This window comes from Phascolarctos cinereus, unplaced genomic scaffold (assembly GCF_003287225.1).
Source record: "Phascolarctos cinereus isolate Bilbo 61053 unplaced genomic scaffold, phaCin_HiC Scaffold_1;HRSCAF=81, whole genome shotgun sequence".
Taxonomy (NCBI): Eukaryota; Metazoa; Chordata; class Mammalia; order Diprotodontia; family Phascolarctidae; genus Phascolarctos; species Phascolarctos cinereus.
This window is the reverse complement of record NW_027555514.1, coordinates 294873389-294893028: the sequence shown is the minus strand read 5'-3', so window position 1 is coordinate 294893028 and position 19640 is coordinate 294873389. Positions and strand designations below refer to the sequence as shown.

The following is a 19640-nucleotide window of genomic DNA, read 5'->3' as shown; positions in this document are numbered from 1 at the left end:
AGACATCTACCAACAGCCCTTTCCCCACCAATACACACCCTCACACCCACATAGACACATGAGCACATGCATGTACATGCTCATAGCCACATCCATACCCACACAGCCTCCAGGACTACAGATGTGGCTGGAGTCACAGGTCAGGGTTCTCATGGGTGATGAGCAGAAGAAACAGATGTGACATTGTGGGTACAGAATCTGCCATGGGCAGCCCACATGTCCCTTTCAAAAGCCTACAAGCCATCCCCCAGGATAGGGGTGGAGGAGGGAGATGCCCATTCCTAGGGGGCCAGTCTGGTCACGGGGACCAGACAACATTAGATGGGGACACCATGAAGAGAGTGATCGATTTGGAATTAGAAGCCCTCCATCTGGATCCAGCTCTGACAGTGTGACCAGAGGGCATTTGCTTTGCCTCTCTGAACCTCAACTTCCTTCTATGTCCCCTCTATAAGTTACCTTGAAGGTCCCTTCAGCTCCTAAGGGGAGCCATCTTCATTTCAATCTCCCTCTCTCCCCCTCCATCCTGGGGACAGCTTGGCATAAAGGAGAGAGGACCCTAAAGTGTAAATCCAGGCTTTGTGACTGGGCGCACTGTGACACTAAGTGACTTCTCCACTCCAGATTCAGTGTCCTCCTTTGCAAAGGAAAGGGTTGGTGTTGGTGAGTCTTGGCTCAGTCCACTTGGCAACACTTCCACCTCAGAGCCTTTGCTGGGCTTTCTCAGCTCATCTGCTGCATCATGGAGGGTCCAGCTCCTTTCTTATCCCCTTTGATACGGCAAAGTCTGGGTATAACCCCCATTCCCCAAGGTTCCAGGGAAAAGACAGGAGCAGGGTGACTCCCAGAGGCTACAGGGTGAGGGGTCCCATCACCAAGGTGGCCATCGAGGGAAAGGGTGAAAATACACATACAAAAAGAAAGTCTCCTCCCTTTACCTGAGGTAGCGCTGCTGGTCCTTGCCCCGCCAACCTGTGCAAGGAGCTGACCTGAGGAACTTTAATGGGTACTGCTGCAATGGTGCCCAAGGCCTGTGGGAGGAAACAGAGAGAGCAGAGAATGAGAACTCTGAGGGGCCAAAGTCAAGTGTCTCGGGGTGCAGCTACCCACCTCATCCATAATCCTGGACAGAATGTCAGCGCTGGGAGGGGTCTCAGGACAGGGGATGTCAAGGCTGGGAAGGTTCTTAGAACAAGGAATGTCAGAGCTGGGAAAAGCCTTACAACAGGGGATGTCAGGGCTGGGAGGGGCCTGAGAACAGGGCATGTCAGAGCTGGGAAAGGCCTTGGGACAGGGAATGGCTTCATTCTAGACGGTTTGGGAGAGTCCTGAACTAATGAGACAGTAAAACGATAATTAATGGGGATTCCAATATGACCATTTCAGACCGAGACAAGCCTAACAGAAAGATAAGAAAGAAATTCAGGGTCTGGAGGAGATTTTAAGGAAAGTGAATATGGTCAAACTCTAGCAGTTGCTGGCTGGGAATCAAGAGGAATATACACGTGTCTCAGCTTTGCATCCCACCCTTACAAGAACTGATTATGTGCTAGGACATGAAGAACCATAAACAAAGAAGAAAAGAAGAAACTTTACAAACTTACTCCATATATCACAACATAATAAGATTATAATCAGCAAAAGGAGTTTGAAAAAAGGATTCATACTCACATGAAGACTAAATAATAGAATGCTAAAGAATGAGTAGGCCAAAGGACAAATCACAGGAATAATAAATAACAGTAAGAGAGCATACCAAAACTTTTCAGGTACAGCCAAAGCAGTCCTTAAGGGGAATTTTATTTTTCTAAACAATTTCATCAACAAAAGAGAGCAAGAAAGTATCAGTGAATTAAGCATGTAGCTTAAAAACAAACACTAGAAAAGTAACACATAAAAATATGAATTCTAAAAACCAAAGACATAAATAAATTTTAAAACAAGAGAAAAGTCATTGAGTTGATAAAAATTAAGAGCTGGTTTTATAAAAATACTAATTAAATAGGCAAAACACCAACTGATTTAGTTGTTCAAAAGAGAGGAAAACCAAATTAACAAACGGAAAAAGGAAAATTCACAATAGATGAAGAGGAAATAAAGGAAGTTGTTAGGAATTATTTTACTACAATATTGGCCAATGACACCAAAAACTTAAATGAAATTGATGAATATTTACAAAAATATGGAATAACCAGATTAACAGAATAAGAAATTAATATTTAAATGATACAATCTCAGATGCAAAAATTGAACAAAATATAAATGAACTCCCCAAGAAAAAATGTCCTAGTATAAATGGACTTGTAAGTGAATTTTATTAAACATTCAAAGAAAATTAACTCCAACCTCACATAAATTCCTAAACAGAGATAGAAGATAGTCACCAAATTTCTATAAGACAAATGTGATTCTGATAGAACCTAAACCAAGGAGATATAAAATAGAAAAAGAAAACTATAGACCAATGTCACTAATGAATATTGATTTTTAAAATATTGAACAAAATACTAATAATGAATTTAAAACAATAGTCACAGAATTTTCCCTTTGGAAAGGACATCAGGAGCCATCTAGTGTAATTCCAAAGATGATTCACTACGACCCAGATGGATTTATATCAGAAACACAGGGATGGCTCAGCATTAGGGAAATCATAAACATAACAAATCACATTCCTAACTAAGTGAATGAATTTTTAACAAGTGTTAATTGAGCATTTTGTGTTTGCCAAGCCCTGCACTCAAGGAGCTTACGTTCAAACAGGGGAGACAACATATATATGGAAAGCATAGACAGGGAGCAATGCTTTTGTTTGGAAAGTTACAGGTATTGTAAGCATTAAAAAAAATCACATGATTGTGTTAATAGAAGTAAAAAGTACTAAAAATACAGGAATACAGTGAACCTTTCCTTTACATGATAAATAGTATCTATCTAACTCTAAGAGCTAGCATTATTTGTAACTGAGACATACTAGAAGCCTTGCCAATAAGATTGGGAATAAAGTAAATATATCAAATGCCAGCATTATAATTTGATATAGCTCCAGAAATTTTAGGTACAGAGAATAAGACAAGAAAAAGTAAGGAAATAAATATGAGCAAAGAGGAGGAAAAATATCTCTTTACAGGAGATATAGTTACTTACTTATAGAATCCTAAAAAGCTAACATCAACATAAAAGATCACCGAAACTTTAAAACAGCAGAATTATCAGATTCTCTACATATTACTAACAAAACCCAACAAGAGGAGATAGAAAAGTAAATTCCCTTCCAAACAGCTAAAAATGTTTTTTAAAAAAATCTTGGAATCTACCTATGTTCAAGATTTATATGACTGTAACTCTGAAACGCTCTTTATAGAAATCAACACTTAAAGAATTGGAGAGATAATTGTTCATGGTTGGGCCAAAGGAATATAATAATGATGAAGATATTATCTCAATGAATTCATTCACAGATTTAGTGCCATACCAGACTACCAAGGTGTTATTTTATAGAACTGTACAAAATAATAACAAGGTTGATCTAGAGAAAAAAGGTCAATAATCTAACATTATTAGATAGAAAAAATATACCATTAAGCAGAAGATATAAAAACAATTTAATAGTGGGTAAAAAACAGAAAACCAGAAAAGTGCAAATAGGTAAAAAATGGAATAGACTAGGTCAGTGAAAGCCATAAATAAGAGAACCCAGTAGCTTAAAGCTAAAAAAAAAAATTCAAGGACACCACCTACTGGAATAAGAACTTTTCATTTAACAAAAACTTTCAAAAAAAATTGGAAATCGGCCTGGCAGAAATTAGGTTCATACCAGGATCTTACAATACATATTCCCCACTAAACTCCAAATGGATATATGATTTAAATGCAAAAGGTAACATCACCAAGAAATTAAGAGACTAGAAATAGGTACCTCACACAACAATGGCTGGCAGGAGAATTAGTGATCATGGAATGGACAATTTCAATTACATAAAACAGAAACAGGTGATGAAGATCAAGGCCAATAGAGTTAGAAGCCATTGATTGGGGCAGGTGGGCATGAGGAGAGAACCATTGCAGCAAATATATCTCAGAACAATCTGATACACAAGATATATAGGAAACTGATAAAAAATATAAAAGGACGGGATCTATTCCTCAATAGAAAAATGGTCAAAAGATGTGAATGGGCAGTATTCAAAAGGAGAAAGCAAGGGATCAACAATCATATAAAAACCTATTCTAAATCACTAATAATAAATATGAGGTGTGCAAATTTAAATTCTGTGGTTCCAGTTCACAGCTATCACATTTACAAAGATGACAAAGGATGAAAATGGGAAATATTATTGAGATTGTTTTAGGTAGAACCATGAATTGGCCCAGTCATTCTTTAAAACAATAGGAAATTATTCCTAAAAATCACCAGACTACAAACACTTTGACCCATAGATACCAGTACTAAGGATATATGTGCAAGTGGTAAAAGACAAAGGGAAGTCTCATGTACATACCCCTCTCTATGGCAGCACTTTTTATAGTAACAAAGAACAAAAAAATAAAATGACTACGCATTAATTAGGTGATGGCTGAACAAACTGTGGTCTACGACTGAAATGCAATATTACTGAGTGATGATAACAAATAAAAAGAACAGAGAGATGGGAATATGTATTTAAGCCAATGCAAAGCATAATAAGCAGAAAATAAGATCAATTGAAACCATTTAGTCTCCTAAGTGGGGGCTATGGAGGCCATGGATTTATCCCAACCCAGTAAGATAAGATGCACCCCCCATCTTCCCCCTAAGCCAATCCTTGGCTTATCTCCCATACAACGATACCATCCCCTTCACATTCAGTCCCCCATTCTGCCCCCTTCTAACAGCTGGCCTTCTCTTGCTGCACCTGATTTCAACCCTGCAGTGTGGTCACACCCTAACCAAACCTATTCACCTACATCAGCTTAACAGGCAAATTTCCACATTCCACCCTCCCCAGGGGCCACAGCCCTTGTCCCTTGGATCACTGTAGCAAAGGGCTCTGCACTCTAGTGCAATGGTCTGTAAGTTACCACATGTGCAAACACAAACACAAATATACACATGTCATTTCAGCAAGAAAGAATGAATGGTGCAGAATGAGCAGGTATAAATAGGTTGGAGTTAGTTCTGGTCTCCCAAATCTATCCCCTTCTGAATGTCCTTATTTCTGTGGGACACAATATGATCTTTCCAGTCTCCCAGGTCCTCAAACTCCTGCACACTCTCCACTCAGTTGAAACTGTTCTCCTCAAAGTTATCAGTGTGTTTTTTTTTTTAGTGGACAAATCAAATGTTCTTTCCCCCTCAGTACTCATCTGACACCACTGGCCACCCTCTCCTTCTAGACACCCTTTCCTTTCCATGTTTACTGTGACACTGTCCTTTCCTGCTTTGTCCCATACCCCTGCTCTAGTCCTCCTCAGGCTTCTTTGTTCTGCTCAGGTGTCTGAAGCCACCAACTGTGGGTGTTTCCCAAGGTTCTCTCCCAGGTCCTCTTCCATTCTTTCTGTACACTCTCTTACTTGGTAACTTCACCAGTTCCCTAGGTTTAATGTAAATAATGTCCTCTTCTACATATTCATCCCCATTCCTAAATCCCAATGTCCCAGAAGCATTTCAAACACAGAATGTGCTAAAGCTTTCCCCAAATCAACCCCTGCTCTGATTTTCCCAATGTCTGTTGAGTAGACCTACACCTTAGTCACCTAGGTTCTCTACCTTGGTATTATCTTTCTGGCTTCACATTTGCTCCTCCCCCCACATAACCAATTCATCACCAAATCCTGACATTTCTATGTCCATAGTATCTTCCTCTGACTCAGCTGCCATGATGCAGGTCCTCAGCACGTCATGCCTGGACTGTTACAAGAGCTTCCTGGAAGGTCTCCCTGCCCCAGGGAGGTCTCTCCTGTCTGATCCATCGTTTGTAGCAACCGGAGTGAATTTCCCAAATGTCACTCTCCCATTCAATGAACTCCAGTTTCTCCTTATTTGATTCTAGGATAAAATACTATTTTATCTTCATCTCATACTTTTAAATTATTATTTTGCATTACTTTTAAGATGGATACATTGATGAACACATTATAGAGTCTATAAATAACTCAATATGCAAATACTGGGGTGCACATACTTTTTTTTTTGCTGATTAGTGATGCAATCAAAAAGGTGTTGAGGCCACCAACCTGAACAATATCCAACATGATGGAAAGGAAAACAACACTGGAATTCTCCAGAACTCTGGCAGCAGCTAATAAAGGCTTGAGCACACTCTGCTAAGGCAGGCTTCCCACACTGCGGAATGAAGCATATGTCTTCAGAAACGGCCAGTGTGTTGGTTTATACTGCTTGAGTATAATTACTTATTATGTATGAATTATTGAATAAATAAGAAAGCATTAATTAAGCATTTACCATGTTCCAGGCACTGTGCTAAGCTCTGGGGATGCAAAGATGGTCATTTCTCTCAAGGGGCTTATATTGAAATGGGAAAGACACCACACATCAGATGCAGTGGCCAGAGAGGGGTACTTTGGCCTGGAAAGTTATTAGAGAGTGAATTACAAAGGACAGCTTTATGGGAGCCAGGGAAATGGAGGATCAATGAAAGGTGAGTAATGTTTTAAACAATAAAACTTTTTTTAAAGGAAGTCATCTTACTATGGAATGTTTTGCATGAGTGCACACATAGAACCTTTGCCTTGCTTTCTTAATGGGGGTGAGGGAGGGAAAGAATTTAGAACTCAAAGTTTTAAAAATGAATGTTAAAAATTGTTTTTACAAGTAACTGGAGAAAATGGAATACTAAATAAATTTAAACAAACAATAAAAGAAGTCAAGTTCTGCACAGGCATGGCCAAAATGCAACCTACACTCAGGCAAGAAATACCCACATGACCTAGAGGAAATCATGAATTCATCAAACTGGCCCCCCTGAGGGTGGAAATGGGGGGAAATCAGAAGAGTGCTTATCTTGGCCCAAGAAGAAGAAGAATTTCCTAACAAAAGAGCAATCGAGTTAGAGTGGACCCCACAAGTGTGGGTAGAGGGAGTCCCTGTCACTTGAGGTGTTTTGACAGAGGTGGGATGATCAGGAAGTATGATTTTTCCATTTTACAGGTAAGAAAACTGAGGCCCAGAAAAGGAAAGTGACTTGTCTGTGGTCACATTGCCAATGAGTGATAGAGCCAGGACTCCAAACCCAGTGGTCTTGAGTCTTTCCATTATACCATGTTTATGTTTCTTTTCTTTCTTTTTTCTTTTTTTTGGTGAGGCAACTGGGGTTAAGTGACTTGCCCAGAGTCACACAGCTAGTAAGTGTCAATCATCTGAGGCTGGATTTGAACTCGGGTGCTCCTGAGTCCAGGGTTGGTGTTCTATCCACTGCACCACCTAGCTTCCCCTCCACATTTATGTTCCTGTCTCTGTCTTTGTCTCTGTTTCTCATCCCTGTCCTTGTCTCTCTCTCTGTGTGTCTCTGTGTCTCTGTCCCTGTCTCTGTCTCTGTCTGTCTGTCTCATACACACACATACAGAGTCTGGGTCTCCCCATCTGGCCCAGGTGGTCTAATCTGTGGCCTGATCCCATGATTTATCAGCGCACCAGCTTTAACCTGGGTCAGCTTGACTGTTTTTAGGCAGCCTGGTCTCTCCCTCACACTCTGAGTCTCTCCCCAAACTGACGGCAAATACCAGATAGCCATAATGGGGTTGCAAAGCCAACTATTAAATTTTCAGTGAGACATTTACGTCTCAGAAATTGGCAAATGCTAAAAATTGGGATGCACATTAATTGCCTTGTTGATTGTTTAGACTCAAGAAAGTAATGGAGAAAATGTTATAAAGTTAAAAGTCAGTCAATGAACATTTATTGAGCACTTCCTACATGCCAGATGCTGTTCTAAGCACTGGGGATACAAAAAAGGAAAAAGAAAGACTCCCTCTCCTCAAAGAGGTCACAGTCTAATGGGGTTGAGGGCAACCAAAACATGTACAAGTAAGCTCCATAGGATAAAGAGGAAATAATTAACAGAGAGAAAGTACTAGGGTTAATTGGGGCTGGGGAAGGCTTCCTGCAGAAGATGAGATTTTAGTTGGAACTTAAAGGAAGCCAGGGAAGCCAGTGGGCAAAATAAGGACAGAGTATTCCAGGCAAGAGAAACAGCCAGAGAGAATGCCCAGAGCTGAGAGATGGAGGGTCTTGTTCATGGAAGGCGGGCATCCCTGGATTCAAGAGCATGTGTCAGGGAGTCAGGTGAAGACTGAAAAATAAGAGGGGGCAGGGTATGAGGGGCTTGGAATGCCAAACAGAGCATTTTGTATTTGTTCCTAAAGATAACAGAGAGACACTGGAGTTTATTGAGTAAGGGAATGATATGGTCAGACCTGCGTTTTAGGAAAACCACTTTAGTGACTGAATGGAGGATGGGCTGAAGTAGGGAGATTCTAGAGGCAGGCAGCCTCCCTCCCCCAAAAGCTACTACAGTAGTCTAAGGGTGAGGTGATGAGAGTCTGCACCAGGGCATCAGGGGCCTATCAGAGAGATGGCGCAGAGGTAAAGTCAACAGACATTGGATACAGATTGGATATGGGGGAGGGGGGTAAGAGGCAGTCTGTTGTCCAGGATGACTCCTAGGCTGGGAGCCTGAGGAATTGGGAGGATGGGGGTACCCTGAACAGTAACAGAGAAGGTAGGAAGGAGAAGGGTTTAAGGGGAAAGATAATGAATTCTGTTTTGGACATGTTGAGTTTAAAATGTCTACTGGACATCCAGGTTGAGATATCTGAGAGGCAGCTGGAGATGAGAGTCTGCAGGTCAGCAGAGTGAAATCATGCATACATTTTTTTTTCTCAGAGAGACAGTTGTTAAACATTTCACTAGCACACTAGTGGACATAGCACATTCTAGCTTAGAACTCTCAAACTCAAAAGGTCCGCCACCTTCAGCCTCCTCAGTAGCTGGGATCACATGCAGGGATCACCACAACCAGCCACATACTTCTAACACAGCAGGCAACTAAACAGCAGAGCATAGTCAAGGCCCTCATTCAGCAGCAGAATGGGCCAAAGGAAAAGAAGACCATGGTTACTAGAGTGGAAGCTCCCTGAAGGCAGGACTTGTTTCATTTGTTTCTTTATATACTCAATGCCCAGCACATGATTAGCATTTAATAAATGGTTATTGGGTTGAATTGAATGAAAAGCAACTGAGCTTTGCTGCATCCTAATTCTTCCTTCTGTATGGGAAATGTTTAATGCCTCAACAATTTTCAGACTCCCTTCTCTATTTAAATTTGAAAAAGGGCCATCTGTCTGTTAGTTTTAATTAGTTAATTAAAATCAAACTCAGTGTTGAGTTGCTCAAAGATCCAGGCCCACACTTAAGCCTAAAGAGGGGGCATTGGTTTCACAAGGACTGCTCCCCATTTCTTTGAAAGTTGGACTCTCCCAAACCACTGGCCAAGATGCCACCAGGAACATGGAACTTGGACGATTTCCCACTTATTCCACAAGGTCTTTTTTTAATCTTTCTTTTGTCTTTATTGTTTGTAAGCAGCTGCCAAGGATGCCAGCCCTTCACTGTCTGGAAACTATTAATAATAACTACAATGGATGTAGCACTTACTATGTGCCAAGCACTATGCTAAACTCTCTGCAGTTATGATCTCATTTGATCCTCACAACACCCTTGAGAGTTAGATGCTATTGTTATCCCCATTTTGAGGAAACTGAGTCAGACAGAGGTTAAGTGACTTGCCCAGGGTCACCGCAACATACCCTGTGTCCGTGCCCAGGAGAGGGCTACGATGATGACACAGCAGCTGTCTTCAAACTCTAAGTCTGGCAGAAGAGGTAAACAGTCAGAAATGACAGTCAACCACATCCGAATGTGACCTGAGCATGGACTATATGCCTCCAAAAGGTCCCTTTCCTTCCAGGCCTACCCCAAGAGATCTGAGGCTGGAGGTCACTGCCACCTGCTCAGTTCTGGGGAATGGAAATGATTTCCTGCAGAATGCTGATTTTGCCATCAGATAATATTCTTATTCTAGGCTGTAGTTAATCCAGGTTTGGGCACTTGGATTTGCTTGTATACACATTAATTAAGCACCTAGCTCAGGCAAGACACCAGAGATACAAAGGCACAGCCTCAACCCTCAGGGAGAAAACTACCCCTAACAGCCTGGATGGGAGGACTTAGCATCAGAAAGGACTTAGAGGTCTCTCATTTTGCACTGGAGAGAAATGAGGCCACAAGACATGACCAGGGACACACTGATATCAAACAGGAGAACCAGGACACAGCCCAGTAAATTCAACATTCCTTCCATGAAAACATGCACAAAGAACTCTAAGGCAGCAAACAATCACATCCACAAGGGAAGTCAAGGAGAGCCACTTAAGGTATTTAAGACTTGGGACAGCTGGTGGCACAGCGGATAGAGCTGGGCCTAGGGTCAGGAAGACCTGAGTTCAAATCCAGTCTCACATGCTTACGAGCTGTATGATCCTGGGCACTCAACTGTAAAGTGAGGGTGATAATAATAGCACCTACCTTGCAGGGTCACTGTGAGAATGAGATGTTATAATATCTATAAAATCACATAGTAGGTATCATATAACTGTTTATTCTTTTCCTTCCTTAAGGAGAGAAGGATCCTTTCCAGCTGGCGGGGAGGAGAGAGAATGGGGTGAGCTAGAGAAGACTTGAAGGAGAAGGTGACTGAACTGAACTCTGATGGAGAAGATGGTGGATAGACAGACAAGGCCAGAAGTACATTCCAGGCTTGGGGGGATGGGAGGATAATGACAGGCTTGCAGGCAAAACAAGGCAGGAAATCAGTGGGCTTTTAGAGCTACTGCCGAGCTAGAATGGAGTATGTGAAGGGAAAAGAGACGAGACAAGGCCAGAGTGGCTAGCTGGAGTCAGAGCAGGAAGTCATTGGTGTGTCAGGCATGAAGTCTGGAAATGGTAGACATTCCTTGAAGGGTCTGAGAGCCAAGGTTAGAGGAGACTTTAGGTAGCTCTGCAAAGACTCCATTGGAACAGAGAACTGATGACCAATTAGGACACTATGGCAATAGACCAAGCAAGAGGCCACAAAGGCATGAACCAAGGCAGTGGCCATCACAGCGAAAAAGTGGGATTTGGAGCTAGACGCCAGAAATGCGGTGGAGGTGGAGTTGCCAGCACATCACAGCCGGCAACGCCCACAGTCATTGTAACGGCTCTCATTTCCAACTGGGTGAGGGGTTTGCTCCAAACAACAATTAGCCTTTATCTATAATAAATACCATCACTACACCCATTTTATGGGAAACAGAAGGCTTGAGAAGATGACATAAAGAGTAAGTGTGGGATCTAGAATTAGAGGGAGGATGGTGCACAAGGATTACTTGCTCACAGATTTAGAGATGGTATAGGAGGATCACTCAATCATAGACTGGGAGAAGGTACAGGAGGGTCACCTGATCATCGATGTAGAGCTGGGACTTCAGAGACTAAGCCTACCACCTTCATTTTACAAAGGAGAAAACTGAGACCTAATAAGGTTAATCACACAGGTAAAAACTATTAGAGGTGATATTTGAACCCAGGTCTTTTGACTCAAAAATTCAGTGTTCTTTTCAGGGAAAAGGAAGAGTGAAAAATGACTGGAGATTTTGCAACCAGGTAACAGAGATGATGGTGAAATATGAAGAGTGCAAAGAAAGAGACTACGATCCCTGATGTCCAACGGTTGTCATCACTCTCTTCTGCCTCAAAGTGCTTTGTGTTATGCCTGTCTGTGCACATGTTGCACAGACACACACGTTGGCAGGGACATTTGTCTCTGTGTTCACAGCACTAAGCACGTGGCCCTGCACTAATTTATTAAGTAGAGACTTAGTAAATTTTCATTGACTGGACTGAATGGCATTCAGTCTGGGCCACATTCCATTTATCTTCACATCCTCTCATCAGCCTTCCTCCTTCTCCCAGACTTGTCCCCCACCCACAAAGAGCGAGCCCAGCCACGTTCTTGCAAATCTTTAATTAACAAGCAGCAAAGACATGCTTCCTGACGATGTCTGACCTTTCCTCACTTTGTCAGAATTTATTGATACCAGCAGAAACAATCATTGCAAAGGTTATTTCATGAGGGTTGGATACTTGATAGTAGCACTTTTGTCAAGATAAATGAGTTTCTTATGACTACATCTACAATCCTAAGCATTTTAGTAATGATTTTCAAAAAGGGACCTTAAAAGTCAAAGATAACTTATAACCTTTCCCTGATCTGCAGGCTACCTTGGGTAGCCTGGAAACCCCTAAAAACCTCCGGACAAAGCAAGACTGGATGAATGAGGAGAGTGGGGGAAGGGAGGAGGCCAGGGTCAGAGTCAGCAATTGCTAGTTCTTACAGCCTTGGGCATTTTCTCCAATGTGAGAGGGTAAAATAATCAATAATAATAACTCACATTTACATTGAGCTTATAATCTCTTATTATTACTACTACTACTAATAATAAAAAGAATCACAGACCTTTGGAACCCCATAATCTCCAAAGAATAAAAATTGCAGGTGGCAAAAAGGGCGATATAAATGGGGGCCGCAGTGTGTCACCAATGATAACTCGGGTGTCTCTCGTGGTATACCAGACTCATTCCAGAATGTGTGGTCAGAAAGGGGGATGGGCTGGCCATGGAGCAAGAGTGAGGGGCAACAGAGCCTATCTCTCACCTTTGCCCAAGTGCACAGAATTATCGAGAGAATATATGAAGAATTTAAGGGACACAAATTGGGGAGATCCACCATGAAAGAGGTATGCCAGGATATGAACAAGAATCACACAGGATGAGAAGTTCGAGGCAGACTGTGAGCAGCGACCTTGGAAGGAAGTCCCACATTAACTGCTTAATAAATGTGTGCCAATGATATTAATGAAATCATGGACTCTTCAATGTATATCCTATAAACTTTAATATCTAATAAGTTTATATATAATATTCCAAAAAGATCCTTGCTTTTATCAACATGAGTACACCTTCCACTAATGCAGATCACCAGTCTTCCATGCCTCAGTAGATATTTTCATGAAAACACCCCTTCTCTCACTTGGAGGCTACATTTTTGGTAGTGGGCATTATTACCATTGTTACTAACAGGAATGGCAGACATTTCTCAATAGCCTTATGATTTACCAAGTACTTTCCTTCTGGAAACCCTGGGAGTGAGGGAGGGAAGTAGCACAGATGGCATGTGATCCAACAAACCTTCATTGAGGACTACTCCCAAGGCAGGTGTGCTGCTCAGCCCCAAATCCCAGAGTTTGGTAGTCGTAGAGACAAAGCTGAAATCCAGGTCTCCTGACTTAGAATAACAATAATAACAACAATTGCTGTCACTTATCCGGTGCCTCAAGGTTCACAAGATGCTTTCTATATGTGTATTATCTCATTTGACACTGATAACAACCCTCTGAGGGTAGATGCTGTTCTAGAACATGATGTGCAGGGAGAGACACAGTGGAAAGCACATGGGCCAGGTCAGAGGAGCTGGGCTTAAACATCACCACTAATGCCTGCTGCTTGGAGCCTTGGGCAAGCCATTTCATCTCCCTGTGCCTCCGATTCCTTCTTTGTAAAGTGTTGGGAGCTGGCCTTGACCATCTGTGAGGACTCTTTCTGCTCTAGATTGCTATGATCTTCTGTGACTTGCTCACAATCACACAACCAGTATCAGAGGCAGAATTCAAGTCCAGACCCAGCACTCTTTGCTCCACACCACTGACTCTGCAAATATTTCCTGAATAGATTTGAACCTCAAACCCTAATATGTAATAAAAGTAGCTCCAGTTGTCATCACAAGCATCCTGTTGGGGAGTGCAGAGTAACAGCACCATTCTATACAGAAGGAAACAGCCTCAGAGGAGTGAAATGATTTGGCCAATGCCACATAGCTCCTGAATGGCAAAACCAGGCCCTCAGACTCAGATACCTCTGGAGTCCAGGTCTGGGGCTCTCCCACCTGGTCTCCTTCCACCAACACTATCTTGGGTACACCAGTGGCCATTACCACCCAAAGTTCACAAAGAAAGCAGAAGCCCACAATTAATCATCCCTTTGTAAAACCTCAACTACTCTCCATTTTTCACACATTTCACTCCAGAGTGTAGAGAATGCCCTTTCAAGTGGGATGGGGGAGGTGGAGCTGAGAACTGCCTCATTTTCCACTCTGCATTATTTTCACACAAGCTCATCCCCATTTCATTTGCAGGGACAGCAGCACCATCTACACTACCGCCATGTCCTTTCAGTACCACAGACGGCATCATTCTGCGCCATCACAGGTCTTTTCAGAACCACAGACAGCAACACATTCTACTCTATTTCAGTCTTTGTAGTAACCATGAACAGATAGGCCCTTTAAGGTCCATGATCAGTAATACTCTTTACAACATGCCAGGGACTTTTCTGTACCTTAGGCAACTTCGCTCTCCCTGCTGTCACAAAGCTCTTTCAGAAATATGGCTAGTAATATTCATACACTGTTCTAAAGAACTCACTGGACCTTTTTTAAGCCTACCAAAGTCCAGTGTAATCTCCTTACAGGAAGACAGCATCGGGAGCAATTGTCACAAATGTGCCTGCTCAAATCTGTGCTTGGTGTTGGTGACAACATGCCATAACACCCAGAGGATGGAATGGATTCTTCACAGGAGAGTGATGAGGACACAAATCTCCATGGCAATGGTAAGGTGGAGCATTCTGAACCAGAAGAGGGGAGAGTTGAAGGTGGTGCTGCATCCTGTAGGATTTGGGGTCTTATGTGGGCTTGCTTTGTCTTCTTCCCCACCTCATCTGCCCACATGACAGTGGCCTTCAATCCTGAGGCACAGGCATGCAGCTCAGGACGTGGACTAGCATTCTAAAACAGATAATCTTGTTGGCCTTGCTTCCAAGGTGTTACTGAGGCACCATGCCAGAGACAAAGGTGCTTGGATCTACACTGTGGCCTGTAAAATGGGGGCACAGAATCATAAAAGAACCCTGGATTTCATCTGAGGCCAGAATCCAGGTTCTGCTAATCACCGCCTGTGTGACCTTCCCCTCTCTGGGCATCAGGTTCTTCATTTGTGAAAAGGGGATAAGGATACACACCTTCCAGGTCTGGTGGAAGGACCAGAGGACAGCATTATGGAAGATGCTTTGCAAAGCTTAAGGTTGTTCTATAAACATCAACTATTGTTACTACTGGTAACTTCCATAAACAATACATTCCTAAAGTTGGGAGAGGGGCATTTCACTGTCATCTAGTCCAACCACCCTCCTGAAGCAGAAACTCCCTCCGCAGCACCCATGACAAGCACTTGCCTCAACTCTCCCCAGCACGGGGAGCTCAATCTCTGAACAAGACAACCCCACCGATGGCTGGCTAGCTCTCACTGTTAGAAAGTTCTTCCTTCGATTAATCCCAAACTTGTCTTCTGGTCATTTCTGTGCACTGATCAAAGATCTCCTTCAAACAGCTAGCTCATCACACTATTTCAAGTGCATGAATCTCATCTTCCCAATTGGACCAGGTGTGCCCTAAGAAAGACAACAACAAACAGTAATTGATAATTCTAGGGTACTTAAGAGTTTACAAAGTGCCTTACATCCACAGTCTCCTTTGAGGCTCACAACAACTCTGGGAGACAGGAACCACAGGTATGTCCATTTCATGTCCATTTTACAGATGTGGAAACCGAAGCACCAAAGAATGAAGCCAGGCAAAGAGGGGTGAGAAGAGAGAGAAGACTGGGAAGGCAGGCTGGAGATAGATTGAGGATGGTCAGGAACAGTGGTTACATTTAGCTCCCCAAGGAGGCAGAAGGCCATGCACACAGTAGGTGCTTCAAAATGTGTCAATTAAATTAAATTGCTAGTTGTAGGGAAGGTCTTGACTGACCATGACAAATAATTCCCATTGCACTGCAATGCTCATAGATCCTGTGACAGCATCCAGGACAGGTAGGCAAAGCATGTGGGCAGCAACCGGCAGCTTTGCCCAGGAAGCTGCAGCAGCAATCTCAGCACACCAGGGGAATGGCCTGGTGATTGTCTACTCTGAGGCAGGCTGCAGGAAGGCCAGAAAGCCTGGCCCACTGCCCAGGCAGTGCACTTGACCTGCTCTCTGTTCACCAGAAAGTCACTGCTAATCAGGAGACATGAGAACACACAAGTGATGATTTGGAAGCTGACAGGGAAGCCTCTTACCAGAAGCCACTGCCCTCGTCATCACAAAGTGGATTAATTAACACAAAGGGATGGCATATGATGTCACTGAGGAGGCGATGCCTCCCTTAAAGGCCAACACTGGGTGCCCTCATCTGCACTGCAACATTTCCATTCCAGTTTGGGTTTTGCCAGGAAAGAGGGCTGGGGAGGGAGAGAGTTGGCACACACAGCACTGCAGGGACTGGCATCACTCTAAAGTCCCATGACTTCCAAGGAGCCAATGTCATTGCATGCAAACAATTGCCTTTGGGGAAGCCAGAGAGTGGGAACTGGGGGCCAGCCTGATTTCCAATCCCCCTTCCCACATTCTACAGACTGTTGGCTACTGGGTCTTGCCCTGTGCTCTCCCACCTTCATGCATTCACTCAGGCCATGTGCCTTTCCTGAAAGACACTCCATTTTCCCTCCTGCTGGCTGAAATCCTCTTTTTTAGATCTTTCTGGAGCAGTTTGGATCATGGGATAGCACAGAGGAAATTTCTGCTGCAGGTCTGGGCTGGACTAGGTGACACATTTGGAACTTCAGGGAAATGCAGACGTTTGTCTTAGGTCAGTGGTATGGGCAAGAAGAAATGTGAGAAGCATCATAATGGGGTTTTTAAGAAGGATTTCACTTGGTTTGAGAGCTTGCTCCAATATTTACAAGATTGAATGTCATTTCCCTGCTGAGCCTCAGTGTTCCCCCTCTGTGAAATGGGGATAATAATCCCCACAGTGCCTGCTCCTTACTAATATGTGACTTTGGGTGAGTCACTTAATCTCTAAGGGCCTCAGTTTCCTTACAGGTAAAACAAAGGGCTGGACAAGATGATTTTTAAGTGATCTTTCAGCTCTAAATCCTATGATGCTATGACCTAGAACCTAGAATATAAAATGGACAAACATGGAAAACAAAACCACAGCAGAGCCAGAAGGGATGAGGAGGGCACAGAAGCAGCAAGAATGGAGGGCAGGAGATGGGGGTGGGAAGCATGAAGAAAGAACCTACAACAGGTAAGTCAATGTAGAAGCAAGGGGTTAGGGCAAGGCTTGTTTTATTCCATAAATTAAAAATTAAACAAATAAAAATTTAAAAGGAGAAGAAAAGGGCCATGACAAACCTATCATCTCCCTGTCAGAAACAGAGAGGTTGGGAGTGAAGGCAGTATGGGAAGGAGCCGGGGGTGAGGGATGGAGAGGACAGATCTGGTCCACAGGCTGGTGCCACACCCACAAGGAGCTGGCCAACAGGCAGTGGCAGAAGACTGGGTCTGAATGGGCAAGCAGAAGTCTGAGCTAGCGGAAAGAGATTGGAAATGCCCTGGAGTAATAATACAACAATAGCTAATTAGCTAACAATTCTATAGTGCTCTAAGACTTACAAGGTACTTTCCATATACACACACATATACATGTTACATACATTGGTATATAGGTATATCTATACATGTGTATAATGGATATATACATAAATATATGTCTCTATATGTATATGTTATGTATGTATGTGTACATGGTATATGTATGTATATATGCCCATGTCTGTATTGTATGTGTATGTATGCGTACATACATGCATACACACATACATACATACATACATACATACATACATACATACATACATGAAATTGGATCCTCACAGCCAGCCTATAAGGTAGATGTTAGGAGAGCAGTGATTACTGCCACAGCCGTGAATGAGTTAGCCAAGGGACATCATTTCTAGAGCAGACCATAGGACTAAGGAATGAATTGTGGATGATCTCCACAGATGGGGACTGAAGAAAGAAGAGTGGCCATGAAGAGACCCTGAAGGAACTGTCAGAGACATGGGGAATCAGGAAAGATCAGTGTCCTGAAAGCCAAGGAAGGAAAGAATACTGGAAAGGAAGCAGTGGTCCAAGGAAGTAGCATAGGTCAAGGAGGCTGAGGACTAAGAAGTAGCCATTGGCTTTGGTGATTGGAGATGTGGGTAGAGACACATTTCAGAGGTTAAGGAGTGATTTGTCAGGGAGGAGGTGGGGGCAGAGAATACAGACCACCCACACGTAGTCTGAAAAGAGCAATAAAAATACAAAAGTGGATTGAGGAAGGTCTTGTCAGACCCGGAAGGACCTGACTCGAGCATCCCTGACAGCAGAAGAGAGCCCAACCACACATCTGAGACAGAAATCGTCTCCCAAAACATCCCCTCTTCCAAACTTTCCTACTTCTTTGGCCACCACTTTTCTTCCACATCCTCCTCATCTCCCTAACTTTCCTTCACATACAATCACTTGCCAAGCCCTGTCCATTCTACCCTCACAGTGTTGTCTCCCATCAGTCCCTTTCTCTCCTAGGACACTGACATCCCCTTGTCTGGTGCAGGACCTCATCACCTCATACCTGAGCTGCTGCCCTCATTTGGGGAAGGATCTCATCACTTCACACCAGAACGACTACTATGACCCACTACAATCTAGTCCCCATCCACTCTGATGTCAAATTGATCTTCCTAAAACTCAGGTCTGATTATATTACCTCCCTATTCAATGAACTCCCATGGCTTCCTATCACCCCAGGATGAAAGGCAGACTCTTATGTGTGTCATTTAAGGCCCTACCCAACATGGCTCTAACCACTTTTCCAGCCACCACTCCCCTCCTCACACTCTACAATCCATTAAAACTGGCTTTCTCAGATGTGGCACTACACTTTCTATCTCCAACACTTACAAATGCTTATTGACTGAATAATTATAAGAATAATTGTCAGGTTTGCTAAGACTGCTGTATGCATTGTCTCATTTGAACCTCTCAACCACCCCAGGAGGCAAATGCTACACACAGAATCATTCCATTTCACAGATTATGAAACCAAGGCTTAAAAAGGCTAAGTGATTTGTCCAAGGTGACATAACTAGGTAAGTATCTTGGGAATTCAAGGCCAGGTCTTGCTGACTGTAAGACCATCACTTTATTCATTATGTTGAACCACAGGGACAGGGCCAGTGACTGCCCAATCTATAATTGGCCTGACATCATACGTGCTTTCAGCAGCTCCCTCAGATGAGCCTGGGTGACTTGGGATGGGCTGCACATTTCAAATGGTAACCTCGGGGTTGGTGGAGTCCAGAGGGTGGTAATCTGTACTGCCCATTCTATGCCTGGGGCACGTGTACTTATCGAGCTGGGGGCTCCCCACACTTGGGCCCCTGGGCTCCCTTCACTGTTGCACAGTGCCTTGTATGCATCTAGGTACCTAAGAGATGCCAGTTGAATGGAATGAAATTCAGTCATGTCCTGAAGGCGAGGTCCAAGTTCATGACTGGGAAACAAAATCACAGATTTTCTCATTTGGAAGACACCTCCAAGAATGCTCAGTCTGAC

At 43.2% G+C, this 19640-nt stretch overlaps 1 protein-coding gene across 1 annotated transcript in view; it reads right to left on the bottom strand.

Annotated features, from left to right (window-relative positions):
• Positions 1–14087, bottom strand: part of PHF21B (PHD finger protein 21B) — a 41896-nt gene extending 27809 nt beyond the window's left edge. Inside the window, exons 1-2 of the mRNA XM_078150526.1 lie at positions 14013–14087; positions 939–1031 (exon numbers count right to left, since the gene is read on the bottom strand). Of these exons, the coding sequence (XP_078006652.1) occupies positions 939–1031; positions 14013–14087 (168 nt within the window). The remainder of the gene's footprint in view (positions 1–938; positions 1032–14012) is intronic.
• Between the last annotated feature and the right edge of the window lie 5553 nt (positions 14088–19640).